General features: G+C 42.5%; 1 protein-coding gene across 1 annotated transcript in view; it reads left to right on the forward strand.

The window, feature by feature from the left end:
- LOC133459500 (cytokine receptor common subunit gamma-like) overlaps positions 1-19,031 on the forward strand; it is a 55,677-nt gene that overhangs the window by 1,924 nt on the left and 34,722 nt on the right. Inside the window, exons 2-5 of the mRNA XM_061739485.1 lie at positions 4,004-4,094; positions 4,730-4,896; positions 5,049-5,182; positions 5,332-5,497. Coding sequence (XP_061595469.1) covers positions 4,004-4,094; positions 4,730-4,896; positions 5,049-5,182; positions 5,332-5,497 — 558 coding nt within the window. The remainder of the gene's footprint in view (positions 1-4,003; positions 4,095-4,729; positions 4,897-5,048; positions 5,183-5,331; positions 5,498-19,031) is intronic.

The raw sequence follows: 19,031 nt of genomic DNA on the forward strand, positions 1-19,031 counted from the left end.
CTCTAGTTAGTGTTAGTAAACCTCTAGTTAGTGTCAGTAAACCTCTAGTTAGTGTTAGTAAACCTCTAGTTGGTGTTAGTAAACCTCTAGTTAGTGTTAGTAAACCTCTAGTTAGTGTCAGTAAACCTCTAGTTAGTGTTTAGTAAACCTCTAGTTAGTGTTTAGTAAACCTCTAGTTAGTATTTAGTAAACCTGTAGTTAGTGTTGAGTAAACCTCTAGTTAGTGTCAGTAAACATCTAGTTAGTGTCAGTAAACCTCTAGTTAGTGTTAGTAAACCTCTATTTAGTGTCAGTAAACCTCTAGTTAGTGTTTAGTAAACCTCTAGTTAGTGTTAGTAAACCTCTAATTAGTGTTTAGTAAACCTCTAGTTAGTGTCAGTAAACCTCTAGTTAGTGTTAAGTAAACCTCTAGTTAGTGTCAGTAAACCTCTAGTTAGTGTTAAGTAAACCTCTAGTTAGTGTTTAGTAAACCTCTAGTTAGTGTTTAGTAAACCTCTAGTTAGTGTTAGTAAACCTGTAGTTAGTGTTTAGTAAACCTCTAGTTAGTGTTTAGTAAACCTCTATTTAGTGTTTAGTAAACCTCTAGTTAGTGTCAGTAAACCTCTAGTTAGTGTTTAGTAAACCTCTAGTTAGTGTAAACTCTAGTGTGTTAGAGTCAATTCAATTCAATTCAATTCAATTCAATTTTATTTGTATAGCGTCTAATACAATAAAAGTTGTCTCTAGGCGCTTTCCAGAGACCAGAACATAAACCCCCGAGCAATTCCCCCGAGTCAGTAGTCATAGCTGCAACTATAGAACAAGACTATAATCAGGGCCGGTTTTTGCTATGGGCAAAATGGGCGACTGCCCAGGGCGCAATCCGTGTGGGGCGCATGAGCGCAATGGGCTGCTATTGTCACATCAACTTGCTGCTGCTGAGAGTCGTGTGTGTGTGTGTGTGTGTGTGTGTGTGTGTGTGTGTGTGTGTGTGTGTGTGTGTGTGTGCGCGTGCGTGCGTGCGTGTGTGTGCGTGTGTGCGTGGGTGTGTGTGTCATAAGAGCAGCCTTCTCCTCTCTCTCCGTCAAGGAAGTATGTGAGAGTGAGACATCATGTGTAGACAATCTTGGTAATCTGCGTGAGGAGCGCCGGGTTTTGACGCTGCGCAATACGTCTCTAATGCTCTCTCGAGTTGCTTATTAAAATCAAGTTAACTGAAGACAAAGGTCTCGTTATCACTTGACCCCCCCTCCAGGAGAGAGAGAGGCGGGGGACGAGGGATAATTCCAAGGCCACACACAACTGCTTCCAAATAAATTGTATTTCATTCATAAAAATACTAATATCTACCCACATGTAATGCATTGGGTTATGTGAAAAATGTACTGAAATAAAAAAGAAACAAAAAAAACGGACCTACAGTACATCCACTACAAGTTGTAGTCTACAACGTAGTGGATGTAGGTTCGATGTAGGTCCATCAAAGTCCATGATTCTGCTTAAGCTGCTGACTTTCATCCATGAGAAAGAGCTGCAGAAATCTACCCCGATCTGTGGACTGCACTCAGAACTGGTCTGACCTTCCAGTGACAGTAGCGGAAGCAGAAAGGAGTTTTCCCAGGAGCGTCTCTCTGGACTCGCCATCATCAGCATCAGTCATACAGTTGCACAACAGATTTCGTATGTTGATGTAATTGATGATTTTGCTGCAAAGATGAACAGGTGGATGAACAGTTCGCCCGGGCCGCAAAAGTAGTTAGGACCGCCTCTGACTATAATAGTTAGTCTCAAATATAGCTTTGTACCGACATGATCCACAGGGCGGCGCCCCTCAACCTTCTTTTCTTTTTTTCCTTCTTTTTCTTCTCCTCCCCTTCCATTTTCATTTATTAATTATAAGTATCTCATTCAATTCAATTCAATTCAATTTTATTTATATAGCGTCTAATACAACAGAGTTGTCTCTAGACGCTTTCCAGAGACCCATACCAGAACATGACCCCTGAGCAGTTATTACATAAACAATGGCAGGTAAAAACTCCCTTAGTGGGAGAAAAGCCTTAAGCCAAACAGTGGCAAGGAAAAACTCCCCTTTAGGAGGGAAGAAACCTTGAGCAGGACAAGGCTCATAAGGGGGGACCCTCCTGCCGAGGGCCATACTGGTGGGTCAGGGACGGCAACAGCACAGCAAGCAGGTGGAAGCAGCAACGGGATGACCAGGGGTGGGGACCGCAGGCCAGCACGCAGCTCCCGAAGCTCCGGCCCAATCAGCAAGTCCCAGGTTGGGGTGCAGGGTCGGGGAAGGGTTGAAGGGAAGGGGTCAGGGAAAGACTTGTGCTCCGTAATGCAAGCTACAAGCCACCCACGACCACCTGCAGGTTCCGGTGTCCGGCAAAGGATGCTGCAACATGGACAAAAGAGAGAAAAGGGAGGAGAAGAGGGGGCCAGCACAAGAAACTACAGGAGCAACTCTGACACACTAAAGTTTACACTACCTAGAGATTTACCAACACCAGCTAGAGGTTTACTAAAAACTAACTATAGGCTTTACTAAACAGAAATGTTTTAAGTTTAGTTTTAAAGGTGGAGGTGGTGTCAGCCTCCTTAACCCCGATTGGAAGTTGGTTCCATAGTAGTGGTGCCTGATAGCAGAACGCCCGCCCTCCAAATCTACATTTAGATACTCTAGGAACTACGAGTAAACCTGCACTCTGAGAACGGAGAGCTCTGACAGGAACATAAGGCACTATCAGGTCTTGCAAATAATGCGGAGCTAAGCCGTTTTGGGCTTTATACGCAAGTAATAAAATTTTTAATTGGATTCTGAATTTTACGGGTAACCAATGGAGCGACGCTAACACTGGAGAGACGTGGTCTCTCCTGCTAATTCCTGTCAGTACTCGTGCTGCTGCATTTTTGATCAGCTGGAGCCTATTCAGCAAATTACTTGGACATCCTGCTAACAACACATTACAGTAATCTAGTCTAGAAGATACAAACGCATGAACTAGTTTTTCTGCATCACTCTGCGAGAGGATTTTCCTAATCTTTGCAATATTACGGAGATGGAAAAAGGCTATTTTACAAACCTGATTGACATATGGTTTAAACGACAAATCCTGATCGAAAATAACACCAAGGTTTCTCACAGTTGCACTGGAAGCCATCGCAACACCATCTAATCCCTTCCTAAAATGCTCTGGACCAAGAATGATAACCTCTGTTTTATCTGAATTTAGAAGCAAGACATTTCTGGACATCCAGTCCTTGATGTCCCTAAGACATGCCTGAAGTTTAACTAACGGTTCTGTTTCATCCGGCTTCATAGACAAATAGAGCTGCGTATCATCAGCATAGCAATGAAAGTGTATGCCGTGATTCTGGATTATACTTCCCAACGGCTGCATGTATAAACTAAACAAGATTGGCCCTAGCACTGAACCCTGCGGAACACCATAACAGACCCTTGACTGTTCTGAAGAAACCTCATGTACATGAACAAACTGGAACCTGTCAGATAGATATGATTTAAACCAACATAGAGCTGTCCCTTTAATCCCAACAACATGCTCTAACCTGTGCAGTAAAATGCCATGATCTACAGTGTCAAAAGCAGCACTGAGGTCCAGTAGAACCAGTATGGACACTAATCCCTTATCTGAGGCCATAAGAAGGTCATTCGTGACTCGAACCAGTGCTGTCTCTGTGCTATGATGCATTCTGAACCCTGACTGAAAGACTTCAAACAGATCATTTCTATACAAATAGTCACATAACTGGCTTGAAACTGCCTTTTCCAGAATTTTAGACACAAATGGAAGGTTGGAAATTGGTCTATAATTAGCTAAGGTGTCTGGGATCTCATAGCCATCATTGTTGTCCATCGTTCTTGTAGTTTGTTGTGCTGGTCTGCCCCAGCCCCAAACCAAAATTGGACATGTAATCATTTGTTTTATACACGTAACCATACTAATTTTTGATGTAATACTTATTATGAAACCATTCTCTCTTGTCTTTCTGACAGATGTGCAGTGTTTGATAGTGCATCTGCAATATGTCTCCTGTTCCTGGAATAAGTCAGGGACTCCAGCGGTCAATTACACCTTTTCCAGCTGGTTCGTATCCGGTGACAAATACATATTTGCAATTTATTTTTAGACAAATTTAGCATAAGATAGTGAAAGAGCTCCTTTACTCTCAGACTGACCATGAAGGTAAAATATCATAAAAACCATATCAAAGTAATAAAAGGAATGCATAAAAAAAGTTATATTTGCTGCATTATTAAGCTGTTCATTAGGATTTGAATGTATTCTTATAGATAAGATTACATGTTACAAAATACATGGTTAATGGTAGAAAAATAAACATAGTTAAGGCTGCATAATCATATCCTACTGTGAAGTGGTGGCTGTAAATGGCACCTTAGATTCATATTTCCATGGACTTTTAAACCTATGACATGTTTTCTGGTTAAAATAGCTTCATTATCTTCTACTCCAGAAGAATATGTTGCTTGGTGGCTTAAACTTATTGTCATCATTGAGTGATCTACTTTTTCTTCTTTTTTTTTAAATTGCTGCAGGTGACTAAACACGAGAGAAGTTATTAGTTTAATAGAATAAATTCCTCAACCTAAGACAGTTCACAATAAGCAACACTAACTGGTGAATGTGTGGTTATTAAATGAATGTTTTTAGTAATTAATACACTATATACTATTAATATACTATGTACTATCTATGCCCAGGTTTGAGGGTGGCGATGAAATTCCCTGCGGCGACTATCTGAGAGAGAACAACTTGAACACTGGATGTAACCGACCCTGCAACAGAATGGATGGATTTGACACATTTTATACTGTACTGAGTGGTGGAAACAAGCCATATCGGAATGAACATAAACTTAAAGACAAAGGTAGACAATTTGATTTAATTGGAAATAATATATCTTAAATATATAACATCTTGCTAAGAAAATAATAATACTAATTCGACATGAAAGACCATGATATCCAAATGTGTACAGCTGCCATTGACTCTATAACTGAATATTTGTGTTGTCACCAGTCAAGCTAAATCCACCAACCAACCTGACCGTCCAAATGGGGGCCGACTCCAACCTGTGGTTTTACTGGAACCAGACTTCTACAAACTGTGTGGACAGTGAAGTTCAATTCAGAAAAAACAAAAGGAAATGGGAGGTAGGCAGTTTTAAGACTTTTTTATGTGTGTGTGTGTGTGTGTGTGTGTGTGTGTGTGTGTGTGTGTGTGTGTGTGTGTGTGTGTGTGTGTGTGTGTGTGTGTGTGTATGTTCTTTTCACTATTCTCTAAAATATGTGATATTTTGCAGAACTCTCCAGTTGTCCGTGGGAGGCAGAGTTACTGCATCAACTTGCCTTCAAGCAGTTTCCAATACGAGCTGAAAGTGCGGAGCCAACTGTCCCACTCTTGTGGAGGATCTTTATTCTGGAGTGACTGGAGTGAGCCTGTCGTCTGGGGGTCCAATAACAGCACAGGTGAGACTGTAAAGACACGTAAAGGTTCATAAAATTGAAGTTGGTGCAGAGAGTAGCTACAAAGCTCACTGGTCCTGGGGCACGTGAAAGCCTTCGTGCTATATGGACTGATAAGGAACAACTGTCATGTCATTATCTGTCATCTTTATAGATAACAAAGATGTTGAAACTAGCACGATGTCTTGGCTGAAGTGAAATTGCATAAAAGTTATACTAATAAAAATTACAGAATTGTCATGGTTTTGGGTTTAGTTCCCATTTTATTTTGAAAAGTCTTTTTTGTTTTCTTTAGTTCCACTTTCCCTTATTTGTCAATTCAAATTATTTGCACTCGTGTCTTGTCAGTCCTATGAGGATATGCACTCACCGGCCACTTTATTAGATACACCTGTCCAACTGCTCGTTAATGCAAATTTCTAGTCTGCCAATCACATGGCAGCAACTCAACGATCTGCTGCAGTTCAAACCAGCATCAGAACGGGGAAGAAAGGTGATTTAAATGACTGAACGTGGCATGGTTGTTGGTGCCAGACGGGCTGCTCTGAGTATTTCAGAAACCAACACACTCTCACTCCGGACGCGTCAAAACACCTACTGACGCAAAAGGTACCCATCTGCGTCTCTCTCAGACGCAAGAGGAATACTATGGATTCCAATGTAATCACGTCTGCGGCTATATGTGACGCTCACAGCAGGTGATCAAATGCATATACTTCAATTTAAAAGTGTGGTTTGATGACATTTCTAGCGAGAAATATGCATTTTTCCCCACAATCTCTCTTCAGTGAGTGTATATTTTCTATTAAAAACATTACTGTTTACTCAAGCGTACTCCAAAATTAAATACTTGCTGTATTCTACTGCCCTTATTTTTAACAGCTTGTGCTTTTTATTATTTTACTTCTTTTCTTATCATCTTATTCTTAATTTTTTCAATCTTATTTGTTATTTACTGTCTAATTATGTCTTGCCGATTTTAATGTCAATGTAAATCACTTTGAATTACCTTGTGTTGAATTGTGCTATATAAATAAATTTGCCTTGCCTTGCCTTGCCTATATCATGCATGGTTTATTAATCGTTTATTAATCCATCCTACTGCGGGTATACTGAACTAAATGCTCTTGTTTGGAAGTCACGCTGTAGTGGCCACTCACAGTGTTGTTCCCAAACTCTTACAACAAATATATTGATCTTTTCCATCACATACATCTACTCACAATATAAATATACATTTTATGGTCACACCTTGTCTGTTGAAAAATGAGCGGATATATGATTTCTGAACCCTAATGTCAACATCTTAACCCTAAACCGGAAGGAGGTTACCAGAACTTTTTTAACTTTTTTTTAAAACATTTTTTAAGATATGTTTGCATAACTTAAACACACAGAAATGTATTAGCACTCTGATATATTATAAATTTGATCATCCAGGATCATCCTGTCAGACTGGGGAAGGGGTTAAAGAGTCTATAAATAGCCATGTTAAGTTAATGGGAACATTTCAAAAGGTGAAACAATCAGTAGTTAAAGGGGAAAATAAACTAAGAACTGGTCCAAATTGACTGTGTATAATACTATCATCGATATCTTAAAGAAATCTGGCCACAAAATACTCGTTAAAAGATTTTGACTGATTGTTTCCAGCTTGGCCCTTAAAGACGTCTCTGAATATACAAGTCAAACATCCATGATGTGTACCAACAAGAAAATCAAACTTTGTCGTAGGACAACAGTGAAGACATTGTTGGAAAGGTCTTGACCTCAGGAGCAACATATGTCAATATGAGATTTGTGGGCAATTCCTGCTCCCCAGGTGTGCCCTTTAACCTTGTACCTGTCACACTTTTGAAGGCCTATAATTCAACAACAAAATATGCTAGAGACATGAGGTGAACAGTTTTGGAAAGCTCTGCACCTCTACTATCATGCCCGACAGTAGTCCAATAGGGGACGCCACTGAATAGGGTCAAAACCTATAAAAAACATGATTTCACCCTCTTACCAATACAAAAGTCAAAATCAGACCAGACAGGCGTGCTTCCTACCCTTAAAAACATATAATAAGCTTGCAAAGTTCATGATCACAGTTTTATATAATAGCGCTAATTCATTGGAACTACAAAAGCTAGGACGTAGCACAATGCTGTGTATTGTAACTTGGCACAAATTGTAGTTCTGGTAACCTCCTTCCGGTTTAGGGTTAAGATGTTGACATTAGGGTTCAGAAATCATATATCCGCTCATTTTTCAACAGACAAAGTGTGACCATAAAATGTATATCTATATTGTGAGTAGATGTATGTGGTGGAAAAGATCAATATATGCATTTATTAGTGGTATTTTAACGTTTTGTCCTGCTGCCTATCTCGCCGACAGGAAGGGTTGTGTTCAATGCCGTAACGTATTAAGCAACGTTTCAAAACAGATCTTTCAGACCTCATCCCTCGATCTATTTTGTTTCTATGAAGTGTTAATGTGGTTTATAATTTGTTTTAATATGGCGTTGTAAGAGTTTGGGAACAACACTGTGAGTGGCCACTACAGCGTGACTTCCAAACAAGAGCATTTAGTTCAGTATACCCGCAGTAGGATGGATTAGTAAACGATTAATAAACCATGCATTATATATACCCCTTTCCGTGTTTGTATACAAGTATGACGTAGCCAAGCTGCGCGCGCATTGTTGAGGCAGAATGGCGGAGTTCATATCAGTTTACACCAGCCGATTGACGGAAAAAGATTGTGGAAATTACGTTACTAAACTAACTTTGGCGGATGGAAAGCAACTTCCTGATCCTTACGGGATTACAGAGTGGGAGGAAGATATCACAAAGTGGCCCGATGTCCAATGGGCGGATATTCATCTGTATTTGGTTGAGAAACCTAGTGTTTACTCAGGAGAAGCTGTCACTGTCAGCAGCTGTCACAGCTGGAGTTTGTAAAGAATTATGACAGTCAACTGAATGTATTTTATACACTAGACATTTTAAGTTATTTTATTATTTCATATTTATTTAATTTATCTTATTATTTTTGTTAATTTACTGTGTCCCCTTTGTTTCTTAATGAGTTTCATTAAGCATTGCCTTTGAATGGAAGCCATGTCATGTGTACCTTTGTCTGTGCTGGCTGAATGAAGTTGATAGTTATTTTTTTTAAATGAAAAATGAAAAATTATGAGCTTTATTGTCCATCCTGCATCTCACATTATCACCATTAATTTACAGAAAACCTATTCCCACTAATACGATAAAAAGAAAAACATTAAAAGGGATATAATGCAAAATACTGTTTTTTAAAACTTAGTTCATTATTTTTAGGTAAATTCATTAATTTTATTTGAAGGTTTATGGGGATTAATATATCTATAATATACCTGAGTTTGATATACAACACATATAGTGAATATATGTATATTTGTGCAGCATATGTACAGCTGTGGAAGTTGGATGTTTTGTAGCTTTAAAAAGAGAAAATAATCAATACATTTACACAATCGGTGAAAAAAAACAAATAACTCCGGTAGTTTATTAGCAAAACTTTAATAGTCAAGTAAATCATTAATGGCTGATATTCAATTCATAGTCACAGCTCCAAATCACTGATGAGAAAATAAAAAAATGTCAAGACTTGATGTTATTATTCAGAACCCTTGTTTCTTAGATTTTTTCGGAACACTTTTGCTAAGGTTTGTGAGACTAGCACACACAATAACAATATCATCTAGAAGGTCAGTCTGTGACAGTGGAATTCTTGTCTGCAAAATTCTGAAGTTCTTCCATCTCCCTATAACACGTTCAACATGTATCCTGACATGTGACAGTTGTCTTGATGTGTCGACCTCCTGTGCAGAAAGTTGCCGTTTGCCTTTGGTGAAAGCTGGAATGCGAAGGGTGGCACCATGAGCTGCAAGTTCTTCGGCGATAAGAAATCCCCTCTGCCAAAATCTCATCATTAAATTCCAAAAGATCATTGTAGCAGGGTGGATGCTACGGGGGCCCGCCCGAAGGATGGAGAGACACGGAGTTTTCGTGCAGAACCTTTATTAACAGCAGATCACCCAGTGCACAAGCACCTCACGCAGCAGCTTCTTCATTCTGAGTCTCTTTCACAGCTGCAGTCTCCCAGTCCTTATCAAGGCTGGCAGGGTGGAGAGGCTGACGGGACACACCTGTGTCCCGTCAGCCTGAGTGGCTGCAGCTACTCCACCCTGCCACACACCCCCAACGCCAACCTCGAGCCGGGGTCCGTCCGGCCGAGCCTACTCCCCCCCCCCGCCCCCTCGGAGCGGGAGAGGAACCCTCCGGGCTTCCTGGTCGGGTGGTCGCCCCCGGCGCCGGCCTGAGCCGCGGAACGGTCAGGGTGGTCGCCCCCGGCGTCGGCCCGCCCGCCGTGGAGGATGCGCTCGGGGCCCATGGTGGCCTCGGGCCACCCGGTGCGCGCACGACTGCCTCCTTCACCTCCGCGACGCAGCCCTGCGCGGGCTGCTGGTCCGCCTCCAGGACCGCCTCTTCCCCCACACTCTGCTCTGGCCGCAGGTCCGGCCCCGTCTCCGCGGGACCCGCCGTCGCTGGCGGCTGCGCCTCCGAAGCCGCCTCCCCCGCCAACTCCGCCTCCGCCTCCGTCCCGGGAGCCGTCGCCTGGCGCGGCAAACCTCAGACGGGGTGCAGGGATGGGTTGCTCCGCGGGTCCCGCCGCCTCGGGAGCCGTCGCTTGGCGGCCCGCAGCTTCTGCCTCCCGGCCTCTCAGCTGCGGCGCCGCCAGCTCCTCCCGCGTTGCTGCGGCGGCCCTCAGACGGGGTGCAGGGGTGGGTCGCCCCGCGGCCACCAGGGCTTCTATGGCGGCCAGCTGCCGCTCGCCCTGGTCCCGGAAGGCGGCCGCCATGCCCCCCATGGCCCGGGCGAGCGTGTCCAGGGCCCGCTCCGTGCCTCTCTCGTCCATTCTTCGGGCCCCACGTTGGGCGCCTTCGGGGGCCCGCCCGAAGGATGGAGAGACACGGAGTTTTCGTGCAGAACCTTTATTAACAGCAGATCACCCAGTGCACAAGCACCTCACGCAGCAGCTTCTTCATTCTGAGTCTCTTTCACAGCTGCAGTCTCCCAGTCCTTATCAAGGCTGGCAGGGTGGAGAGGCTGACGGGACACACCTGTGTCAGATTGTTTTTAAGACATTCAAGGCCTTTTTAAAATATATCTTCCCTCGCTCTAGTAGTCAAACTCATACAACTTATTCCGCTTCTGCCGCAACAATGTGCGCGCATCCTGTGATGACGTAGGCTGGAAAGGGGTCTATAGCCAAGGCAAGGCAAATATATTTAAATAGCACAATTCAACACAAGGTAAATAAAAGTGATTTACATTGACATTAAAAGCGGCAAGACATAATTAGACAGTAAATAACAAATAAGATTGAAAAAATTAAGAATAAGATGATAAGAAAAGAAGTAAAATAATAAAAAGCACAAGCTGTTAAAAATAAGGGCAGTAGAATACAGCACGTAAGTATTTAATTTAGGAGTACGCTTGAGTAAACAGTAATGTTTTTAATATAAAATATACACTCACTGAAGACAGATTGTGGGGAAAAATGCATATTTCTCGCTAGAAATGTCATCAAATCGAATCCATAGTATTCCTCTTGCGTCTGAGAGAGACGCAGATGGGTACCTTTTGCGTCAGTAGGTGTCGCCAAATGCTCCTGACCAAGCATCGGTTTTTGACGCGTCCGGAGTGAGAGTGTGTTGCAGAAACAGCTGATCTACTGGGATTTTCACCCACAACCATCTCTAGGGTTTACAGAGAACGGTCCGGAAAAGAGAAAATATCCAGTGAGTGGCAGTTCAGTGGGTGCAAATGCCTTGTTGATGCCAGAGGTCAGAGGAGAATAGGCAGACTGGTTGGAGCTGATAGAAAGGCTCAGATAACCACTCGTACAACCGAGGTGTGCAGAAGAGCATCTCTGAATGCACAACACGTCCAACACGGTACTAGCAAGGAGTGTAGCTTGGATTTATTTTTATTTTAGTTTAAGGCGCTTTTCATTTTGGAATTCCTGCCAACCAGCGTGTTTTGTTTCATCAAAGATTTTGACATTCCAGATGTCTTTCAGTCTCCTGCATTTGGGTCCAGCATGGACCAGGATGGACCAGCCAGACATGGACCCAGCAAAAAAATATTTAAGCTTTGAGTATGTGAGCCTTTTGAGTCAAGGGGTGGCTGAGGAAGAGTAGTCTTTTTGGGGTACTCACCTGGGGCCTCATTTATAAAAGAGTGTGTAGGATCCATACTAAAAGTGCACGTGCGCCCAAAAGCCAAAATGGCGTGCGCACAAAAAAATCCATATTTATAAAACCGTGTGCACGCACACTTGCACGCAATGTTTGCTTTATAAATCACAGTCCAGCTGGAAGGTTGGCACGTGAATTCGCCTCATACCCCTCCCTCTACACGCCCACTTTCTACCATAAAACTACTCCATGACAGTATTTGCATATGAATGAGCCTGCTGAGCATGTGCAGCGGCTCCTGCAGTCTGTTTCTGCTGCGTCAGGATGAATGAGACGTGTCGAGCCACCGTGCCACTAAAATTCACAGAGACTGAGATCGAGATGTTGTGGATGAGGTGGAGGCAGGAAAACCACATTATTTGGTGGTCACAGTAAAAGTATAAATAGTATATAAATAGTATAAAATAAAGCGAGTGAGTGGCAGCACGTCGTTGCTGCGCTAAACGCCGTGAGTGCCACGGACAGATCTGTTGCAGGAAAAAAAGAAGTGGTGCGATCTGAAGGTGGAGGCCAAGAGGCCGGAGGTCTGAAGGTGGAGGCCAAGAGCCCCTAAAGGGACACGGATTTTTTTTATAATGAGTTTTACGCGCGCGTGAAACCTTTAAGGCTGATTTATGGTTCCACGTCACACCAACGCAGAGCCTACGGCGTAGGTGCGCGTCGCTGCGTACCCTACGCCGTAGGCTCTGCATCGTTTTAACGCGGAACCATAATTTAGGCTTACGCCCGCACGTAAAGGTTTCAAGCGCGCGTAAAACTCATTATATATATTTTAAAAATCTGTGTCCCTTTAGGGGCTCCGTAGAGTGGCCCGGCACTCATTTGTTCTGTCCTCAGTCACTCTCCAGTTGTCGCGGTGAGTGACGAGGAGGTTCCCGGCGTGTCCTGCACCACGGCTGCAGCAGCAGCAGAGTCCTGACTGACGCTGAGCTTCAAACACAGAGGGACACGATCAGCGCTATTATATTATAAGTCTGATATGTGATGATATTAAGAGTATGACATGAATCTGGCTTATTTTCACCACCTCACCGCCTGTGTCGCCAGTTGCCCATATCTTCAAAATGTTCGTGCGCTAGGGTCAGGGTTGGCGTAAAGATACACACATTTTTCCGTTAGTTTTTTTTTTTAAATCCCAATCTTTGCGTAGAAGGTGGCGTGCGCATCTTTCAAGCCCTGTTTTGTGCGCACGCAAGCTTTATAAATGAGGCCCCTGGCCCTTAAAGCATTTAGTCGCAGAGACATAATTGTCAAGCCTCTCCTCCTTTTATATCTGTTTACCTGTCTGCCTGTGATCTTTCAAATTTTCATTTATTTGTGTTGGAGGTCTTTTTTATATCTATTTTCCGTCTCTTGCCAAGCAGCGCTTACTGTTTCCTTAAATGAGGGTTCTTTTTGGGTGTTTTTTTTACATTCCTGACGCTTTTCAGTCTCCTGCTTTTGGGTCCAGCACTTCTTGATTGTGATACAGGATCATAAGAACTGAAGTGTTTCATTTGTCCCCTTTCCGGAAAATTAGCTAAGAAATCCACTGCTCTTATACATTAAACTTTTTCATTACTTAAACATCACTGCATCTTCTGAACAGTGGCTTCAAATTATATGGATGAGATGAAACTATTTAGAAATAATGATCCCTTGACGTTAATACGGCACAACTACCCTCTACTATCCCTCTTTTGTTTTGTAGACTTAGACTTGTATAGGGGGGGGTTACTTAGCAGAAAAAGGTCAATGAGCATTTGTTTTCCTCTTTTCTTTCTGCCCAGATTCAAATCAAGTCAACAATGTAATGTCTGCATGGACACCAGTACTATCTGCAGTGGTTGCTCTTGTCGTCATCGTACTAGTCCTTAGTATGATGTTAGTGCAACATGAAAGGTGGGTATCTCCCTTTGTGGTTTGTGTTTTGTTTTTTGTATGTTCTCTCTGTTTATTGTCATGAATCTTTTTCAAATACCATCATGCTCCTTGCCACCAGTTTTCTGCATCATTACAGTGGTAAATTATCCAACCACATCTTTCATATACCCACAGATAAGCTTTTCTCCTGTTACTAGGTCCAGATATTGTTTGTTCCTGAGTTTTAGCTTCAATCTGGTGGATGGAAAAATATTCAAAACTCTGTACTTCTTATTGTTTGAAAGGAGAAGTTCTGATTTCTAAAGCCCAACCTCAGTCTACTTGAAGAGTTGTTGTTTTGTATTATGACCTGAAAGTGAAAACGTCTCATTTCTATACAGACTCAGGATCATTCTCATCCCTGTGGTTCCCAAGCCGTCCCTGATCACGAATGACATTGAGGTTAGTAAAATCCAGAGCCCTCCACTGAAAACACAAAAAACTAAATATTCTTTGGTAAATCAGCCAGATATACCTGATGAACAGATGAACTGTCAGGCTCCACTCACCTCGGAAGCTGAAATTCAGAACTTGGAATGACAACACACCCGAGCTGAAGGTTTTCCAGTTACCAAGTCGGAAATTGAACCTTTTCCTAACATTGATCACTCCTCAGGTTAAGGAGGAGACCTGAGCTCAGTGCAGGAACTCCCGGGGTTGGTAGAGGGAGCAATGCCCAGGACTGACACTTACCTGTATGTAGAGCACCGGATGATGAAAATGGGGAAAAAAATAACATTGATCTGGCTGTTGACGCTACTAGCAATTGTTAGCAATCTTAACTCCTAGCAACACTCTATGTGGTATTTAGCACGTGGAAAAAGTATAGCAAGACATCTAGTAGTTAAAAAATAAACAGCACCATGTGTATAAAATAAGCTAAAACTGGCACAAACAGCCAAATTAGCCAAGTGTTTACTTTGACGTATGGAGCAGCCATATTGTATTGTGAAGCTGAATATGTAAAGGTTCCCCATCTTTACAAGTTGAAATTCCATATATGAGGCTGTACATGGACATATATCTGTTTTTATCCAGATTTTAAAGTGGAGCAAAGTATGATAGTTCATGTTAAAATATCCATTTCAAATTAATTTGAAGGAATATTTTATATTGCTGTAACTGCCTCTTGTCCTATCATATTAAAAAAAAACAAAAGACTAAACCATAGGGGATACAGGGGATTCAGTGCTTGAAGCTGGACCTCAGACCTCATCCAGCAACAAAACTTCTATTTTCTGATTGGCCGTTAGGTTGGTAACTCCAGAGCTGTATGAGCGCTCAGCGAGCAGCAGCGTAGTCTGCCTTTGACTTGATTGTAAGAAAGGATGTTGGGATTTCTGTGCAGTGAAATTGGTCATTTCTCAGTGTGAAAAATGCCATGTGTGAACCCTCTACCAAATTTACCTGCTCACTGCTCACTATTCACTCATTAGCTTTAACTGTCTTGACACCATCAGTCGTTTTCGTTTCCTTTTGGCTGTTCCCTTCACGAGTCACTACGGCAAATGATCTGCCTTCATCCCTATCCTCTGCATCCTCTTCTCTCACACCAACCAACTTCATGTCCTCTTTCACTACATCCATAAATCTCCCGTTTGATCATCCTCCCCCTGGCAGTTCAAATCTCATGAGCCAGTTTCTAAACCATATTTTTTATTACATATCACCCTGAAACGTTTCCCCACCCATCAAACCTGCTTGTATGCACTTCTTTCATTCATCTTTCATTCACCTCTTTTCCACACTCATTGCTCTGGACTATTGACCCAAAGTAGTTTTCCACTTTTTTATAATCTTATCTTCATAGACGCAGCAACAAGGTCATTCATAGCTTTGGCATTTGAGCACAACATTCAACACAATGGAGAATGGTAACAGTTGGTTTCAATCATGAGTGTTCCGGGAACATTCTCACGCTGTACAAAAACTCATCCCTTACATTCAGTAGCACTTTCTCAAAAACTTTTACACATCTGCTATATCTGCAATGGTAACATGTATTTACTATTATTGTAACATTTCCCTCCTGTTTATCATTGTTGATCATCACATTCTCTCATCAGGGCAATACAACTCTGTTTCCAGTTTTCTGTACAGCCTTCAATTTTATGACACATTCAACATTTACACTCAGAGGTTTCATTAGTTGTTTTATTTAATCATAAGGTTTGATCTCATCGTTGAGAACAAAGGGTAGGCTACCTTTGTCTCAGCAGGTCTTAAGGGGTTTATTCTGCCCTTTTGCTGGAAGACCTGTCCCAATCACACTTTAATCACATCCTGGATCTCCATGTTGTCGTGTGAGCCAGACTCTGGAGATCCTCATAGCGGTCCAGGTCGTTGCATCTCTGGATAGAGGCTGATATTGAAGATATTGTGGAGCTGTGAAGAGCAGTCCTTGTACTGTTCTATTGACCATTTTTGAAAACATGGCTCGTATTCAGGGCATAATACAGTTAAAGGGTACAGAAAAGCATCATAATAACCAGAAAAGGTGTACCCATTCTCAGCAACATTTGCCACCATGGACCAGAAGTCAGCCATGATAGGAAATCACCACGTCCCGGGTGATTATCTTCTGCCATTGAAGTTTTTCTAATTGATGTAATGCTTCAGTTACACTGTGTCTGTCGGAGAGTTTGTCTGGGATGTAAGTACAATAGGAGTCGTTTAACATATACATACTCCTCCACTACAGCCTCAGCAGGTCTAATATCATCCTATTTTGTAGTAGAATCAGTCTCATACCTGTTGTTTCTTTAGAAACCCTGTAGGGATTTTACTGAGGCATTCAGGATCAAGCTTAGGCAGTAATCAACTGTTTCTAATCGCAAAATATTTTTTATAGATTCACCCATGGGAACAGGGCCATCAACACCTTTTCCCCATTAGTCCAGTGTTTATGATCACCGGGCATGTCTGAGCCCTAAATGGAGTCATGTGGTTTGACAGAGACTAATTGTCTATTCTTACCGGTGGACCCCGGTACCACCTGTTCTGCAGTTATTATGAACGTGTGGTCAGATACCCTTACTGGGGCACAGACCCCACTCCCATCCTGGCAGATTCAAGTATATGGCTAAACTACACATCCAATAAAAACCACTGGTAGAACATGTTCCATTTGTATCTGGGATTACTGGGGATGCCCCTCTGAATTTTGTACTGTTGCAGGGACATGGGAAGAGATATGAGGCCGTTTGATTACCTTAATTATCTGTGGGAATTGCTGGGAATTACGACATGACAACATTTTTGGAATGGTATGGAACCCAATATCCATTTTCCATTTCCTGCTACACATTCAGGGAATATTGCTCTAAGTTATTGCTCTCGGTACTCTGGCAAATGCTGAGATGGGTTCCTTTAAATTAAGGTTTACAAACTTTCTATTCGTGCAGGTGACATTCTCTTGAGTATCATTCTTATGCATGATCACAACATTTTCTACGTATCCTCGGGAACTGTTTTTAATAAAACAGTCACTGTCTGAGACTGATAAAGGTTTTGCCTGCAACCGAGGATGGCATGAAGATGTAGGTCATTTTGAGCACACATAACATCCAGAAACACTCACTTTCTGCCCGCAACTTAGTTTAATTTAACTATACCAGAAGTTTTTTTGGTACAGATTAGTCACGTTTAGGTCTTGTAGGTCATGTTGTTCTGTACTTAACCATCTTTTTGAATGCTCTAAATGTGAGTACCCCGGTTGTAAGAGAAAAACACTCAGGCCTATGCTATATGTGATTAATAGGGGTTTCCACATCATTACCACCTTTACTTTTGTCACCTCTGGTGAATATGACCCCTAGGCCAGGAGGACCGGCCTGCTTTACTGAAGTTGCGACAGACTGTGTCTATACAACAGCCCCCCTGTATAGAGGGAATGCACATGACGTCACAGATTACGCCCACTGAGTGTCAGAAAGACTGAGTGTCAGAAAGACTGAGTGTCAGAAAGACTGAGTGTCAGAAAGACTGAGTGGCAGCGTAAACTTTCAGTTTGAGCAATTGGAAAACATCTAAAATGGGAAAGAGCTGTTGTGCGATCGACTGTACTCAAAGATTTAGAAAGAAATCGGAGTTATCGCTTTACAGACTGCCGAAAAATAAGCTTAAAAGAGACAAATGGATCGCTGCAATTCGCAGAAACAACTGGATTCCAGGCACGAAACGTGGATTTGCGGTTCCCATTTTTGTATCAGGTAATGTTGGATTTTTGGGTAGTGTTGAAGAATAATATAAAGTCCAGTTCAGGAATCCGCTGTGGGATTGAGAGATTTTATTCAGCCGGCGGTGAGCAGACCTACACAGACGCGTGTCTTGGTTGGTGTGCTGACCCAGGGTGATTTGGCCACAGGGTTTTTATACAAAAAGTTCAAAGCGCAGACGGTAAGAATCAACAACCCATAGATAAAAGACAAAGAGCAATTAAAAGCTGTTTACAGTCAGATGTGATCGTTCTGTTACGAACTACCCCCTGAGGAGTCAGGAAGTCCATGATATGGCATCTCCGTGGATCAAGTCCTCGTCTCTGCTGGGGCTGGAAGTCAAAGCCACTTCCACGGTGCCATCTCAGCAGGGATTCAGGACGTCGGAACTTGCGTGACAATGTGTCTCGAGCATTGTATGAGACTGGAGCCGCCTGCAGGTCCTCGTCTCTGCAGGGGTCTTCAGGAAGCTGGAATTTGCATGACAATGCGTCTCGACAGTAGCTAACGTTAAACGGTCAAATCATAAAGTTCAGTGTCCTCATCACCACCACCTCATCAAGACTTTTGTATGCCTTCAAGCTTTGCTTCGTGTATTTCCCCGGCGTAGAAATTAAGTACATATAAATATCAGGAAACTGGATTCGTGGCCAAATATTCGGGTAACACTGTCAAATCCAACTGCCTTTAAAGCAGCACAACGTAACTTTCAGCTTTTCTGAGTTTGGCGGCATCTTTTGGATAAAAGCGGTAGTGCTTTACCAGAAAGAACACTACGTTTCCCATGAGCACCAGCGCGTACTGCCGGAAAACTCCTGTCCCGTCGCGTGCATTTGTTTTGAGAGAAGACGGGACGCTTTTCTGTTTCACCAAGTGAACAGACGGAACGCAAAGAAAAAGATGTTAAACTGTTGGAAAGGAACTGGAATTTACCGGGATACCTTAAACAAGGAAGCCAGGGAGCGGTATATGGAGAAAATAATGATTATTAACGGGCTGGATCCATATGAAATCCCTACTAAAGAATGGAGCTCCTCGTCGGAGCTGCACTCTTTAGAAGGATTTACTGCCGCAGTTCTGCACAACCCACGTCTTAGGCTACCTTGTTTAGGAGGGTTTGGCA

This window comes from Cololabis saira, chromosome 14 (genome assembly GCF_033807715.1).
Source record: "Cololabis saira isolate AMF1-May2022 chromosome 14, fColSai1.1, whole genome shotgun sequence".
Classification (NCBI taxonomy): domain Eukaryota; kingdom Metazoa; phylum Chordata; class Actinopteri; order Beloniformes; family Belonidae; genus Cololabis; species Cololabis saira.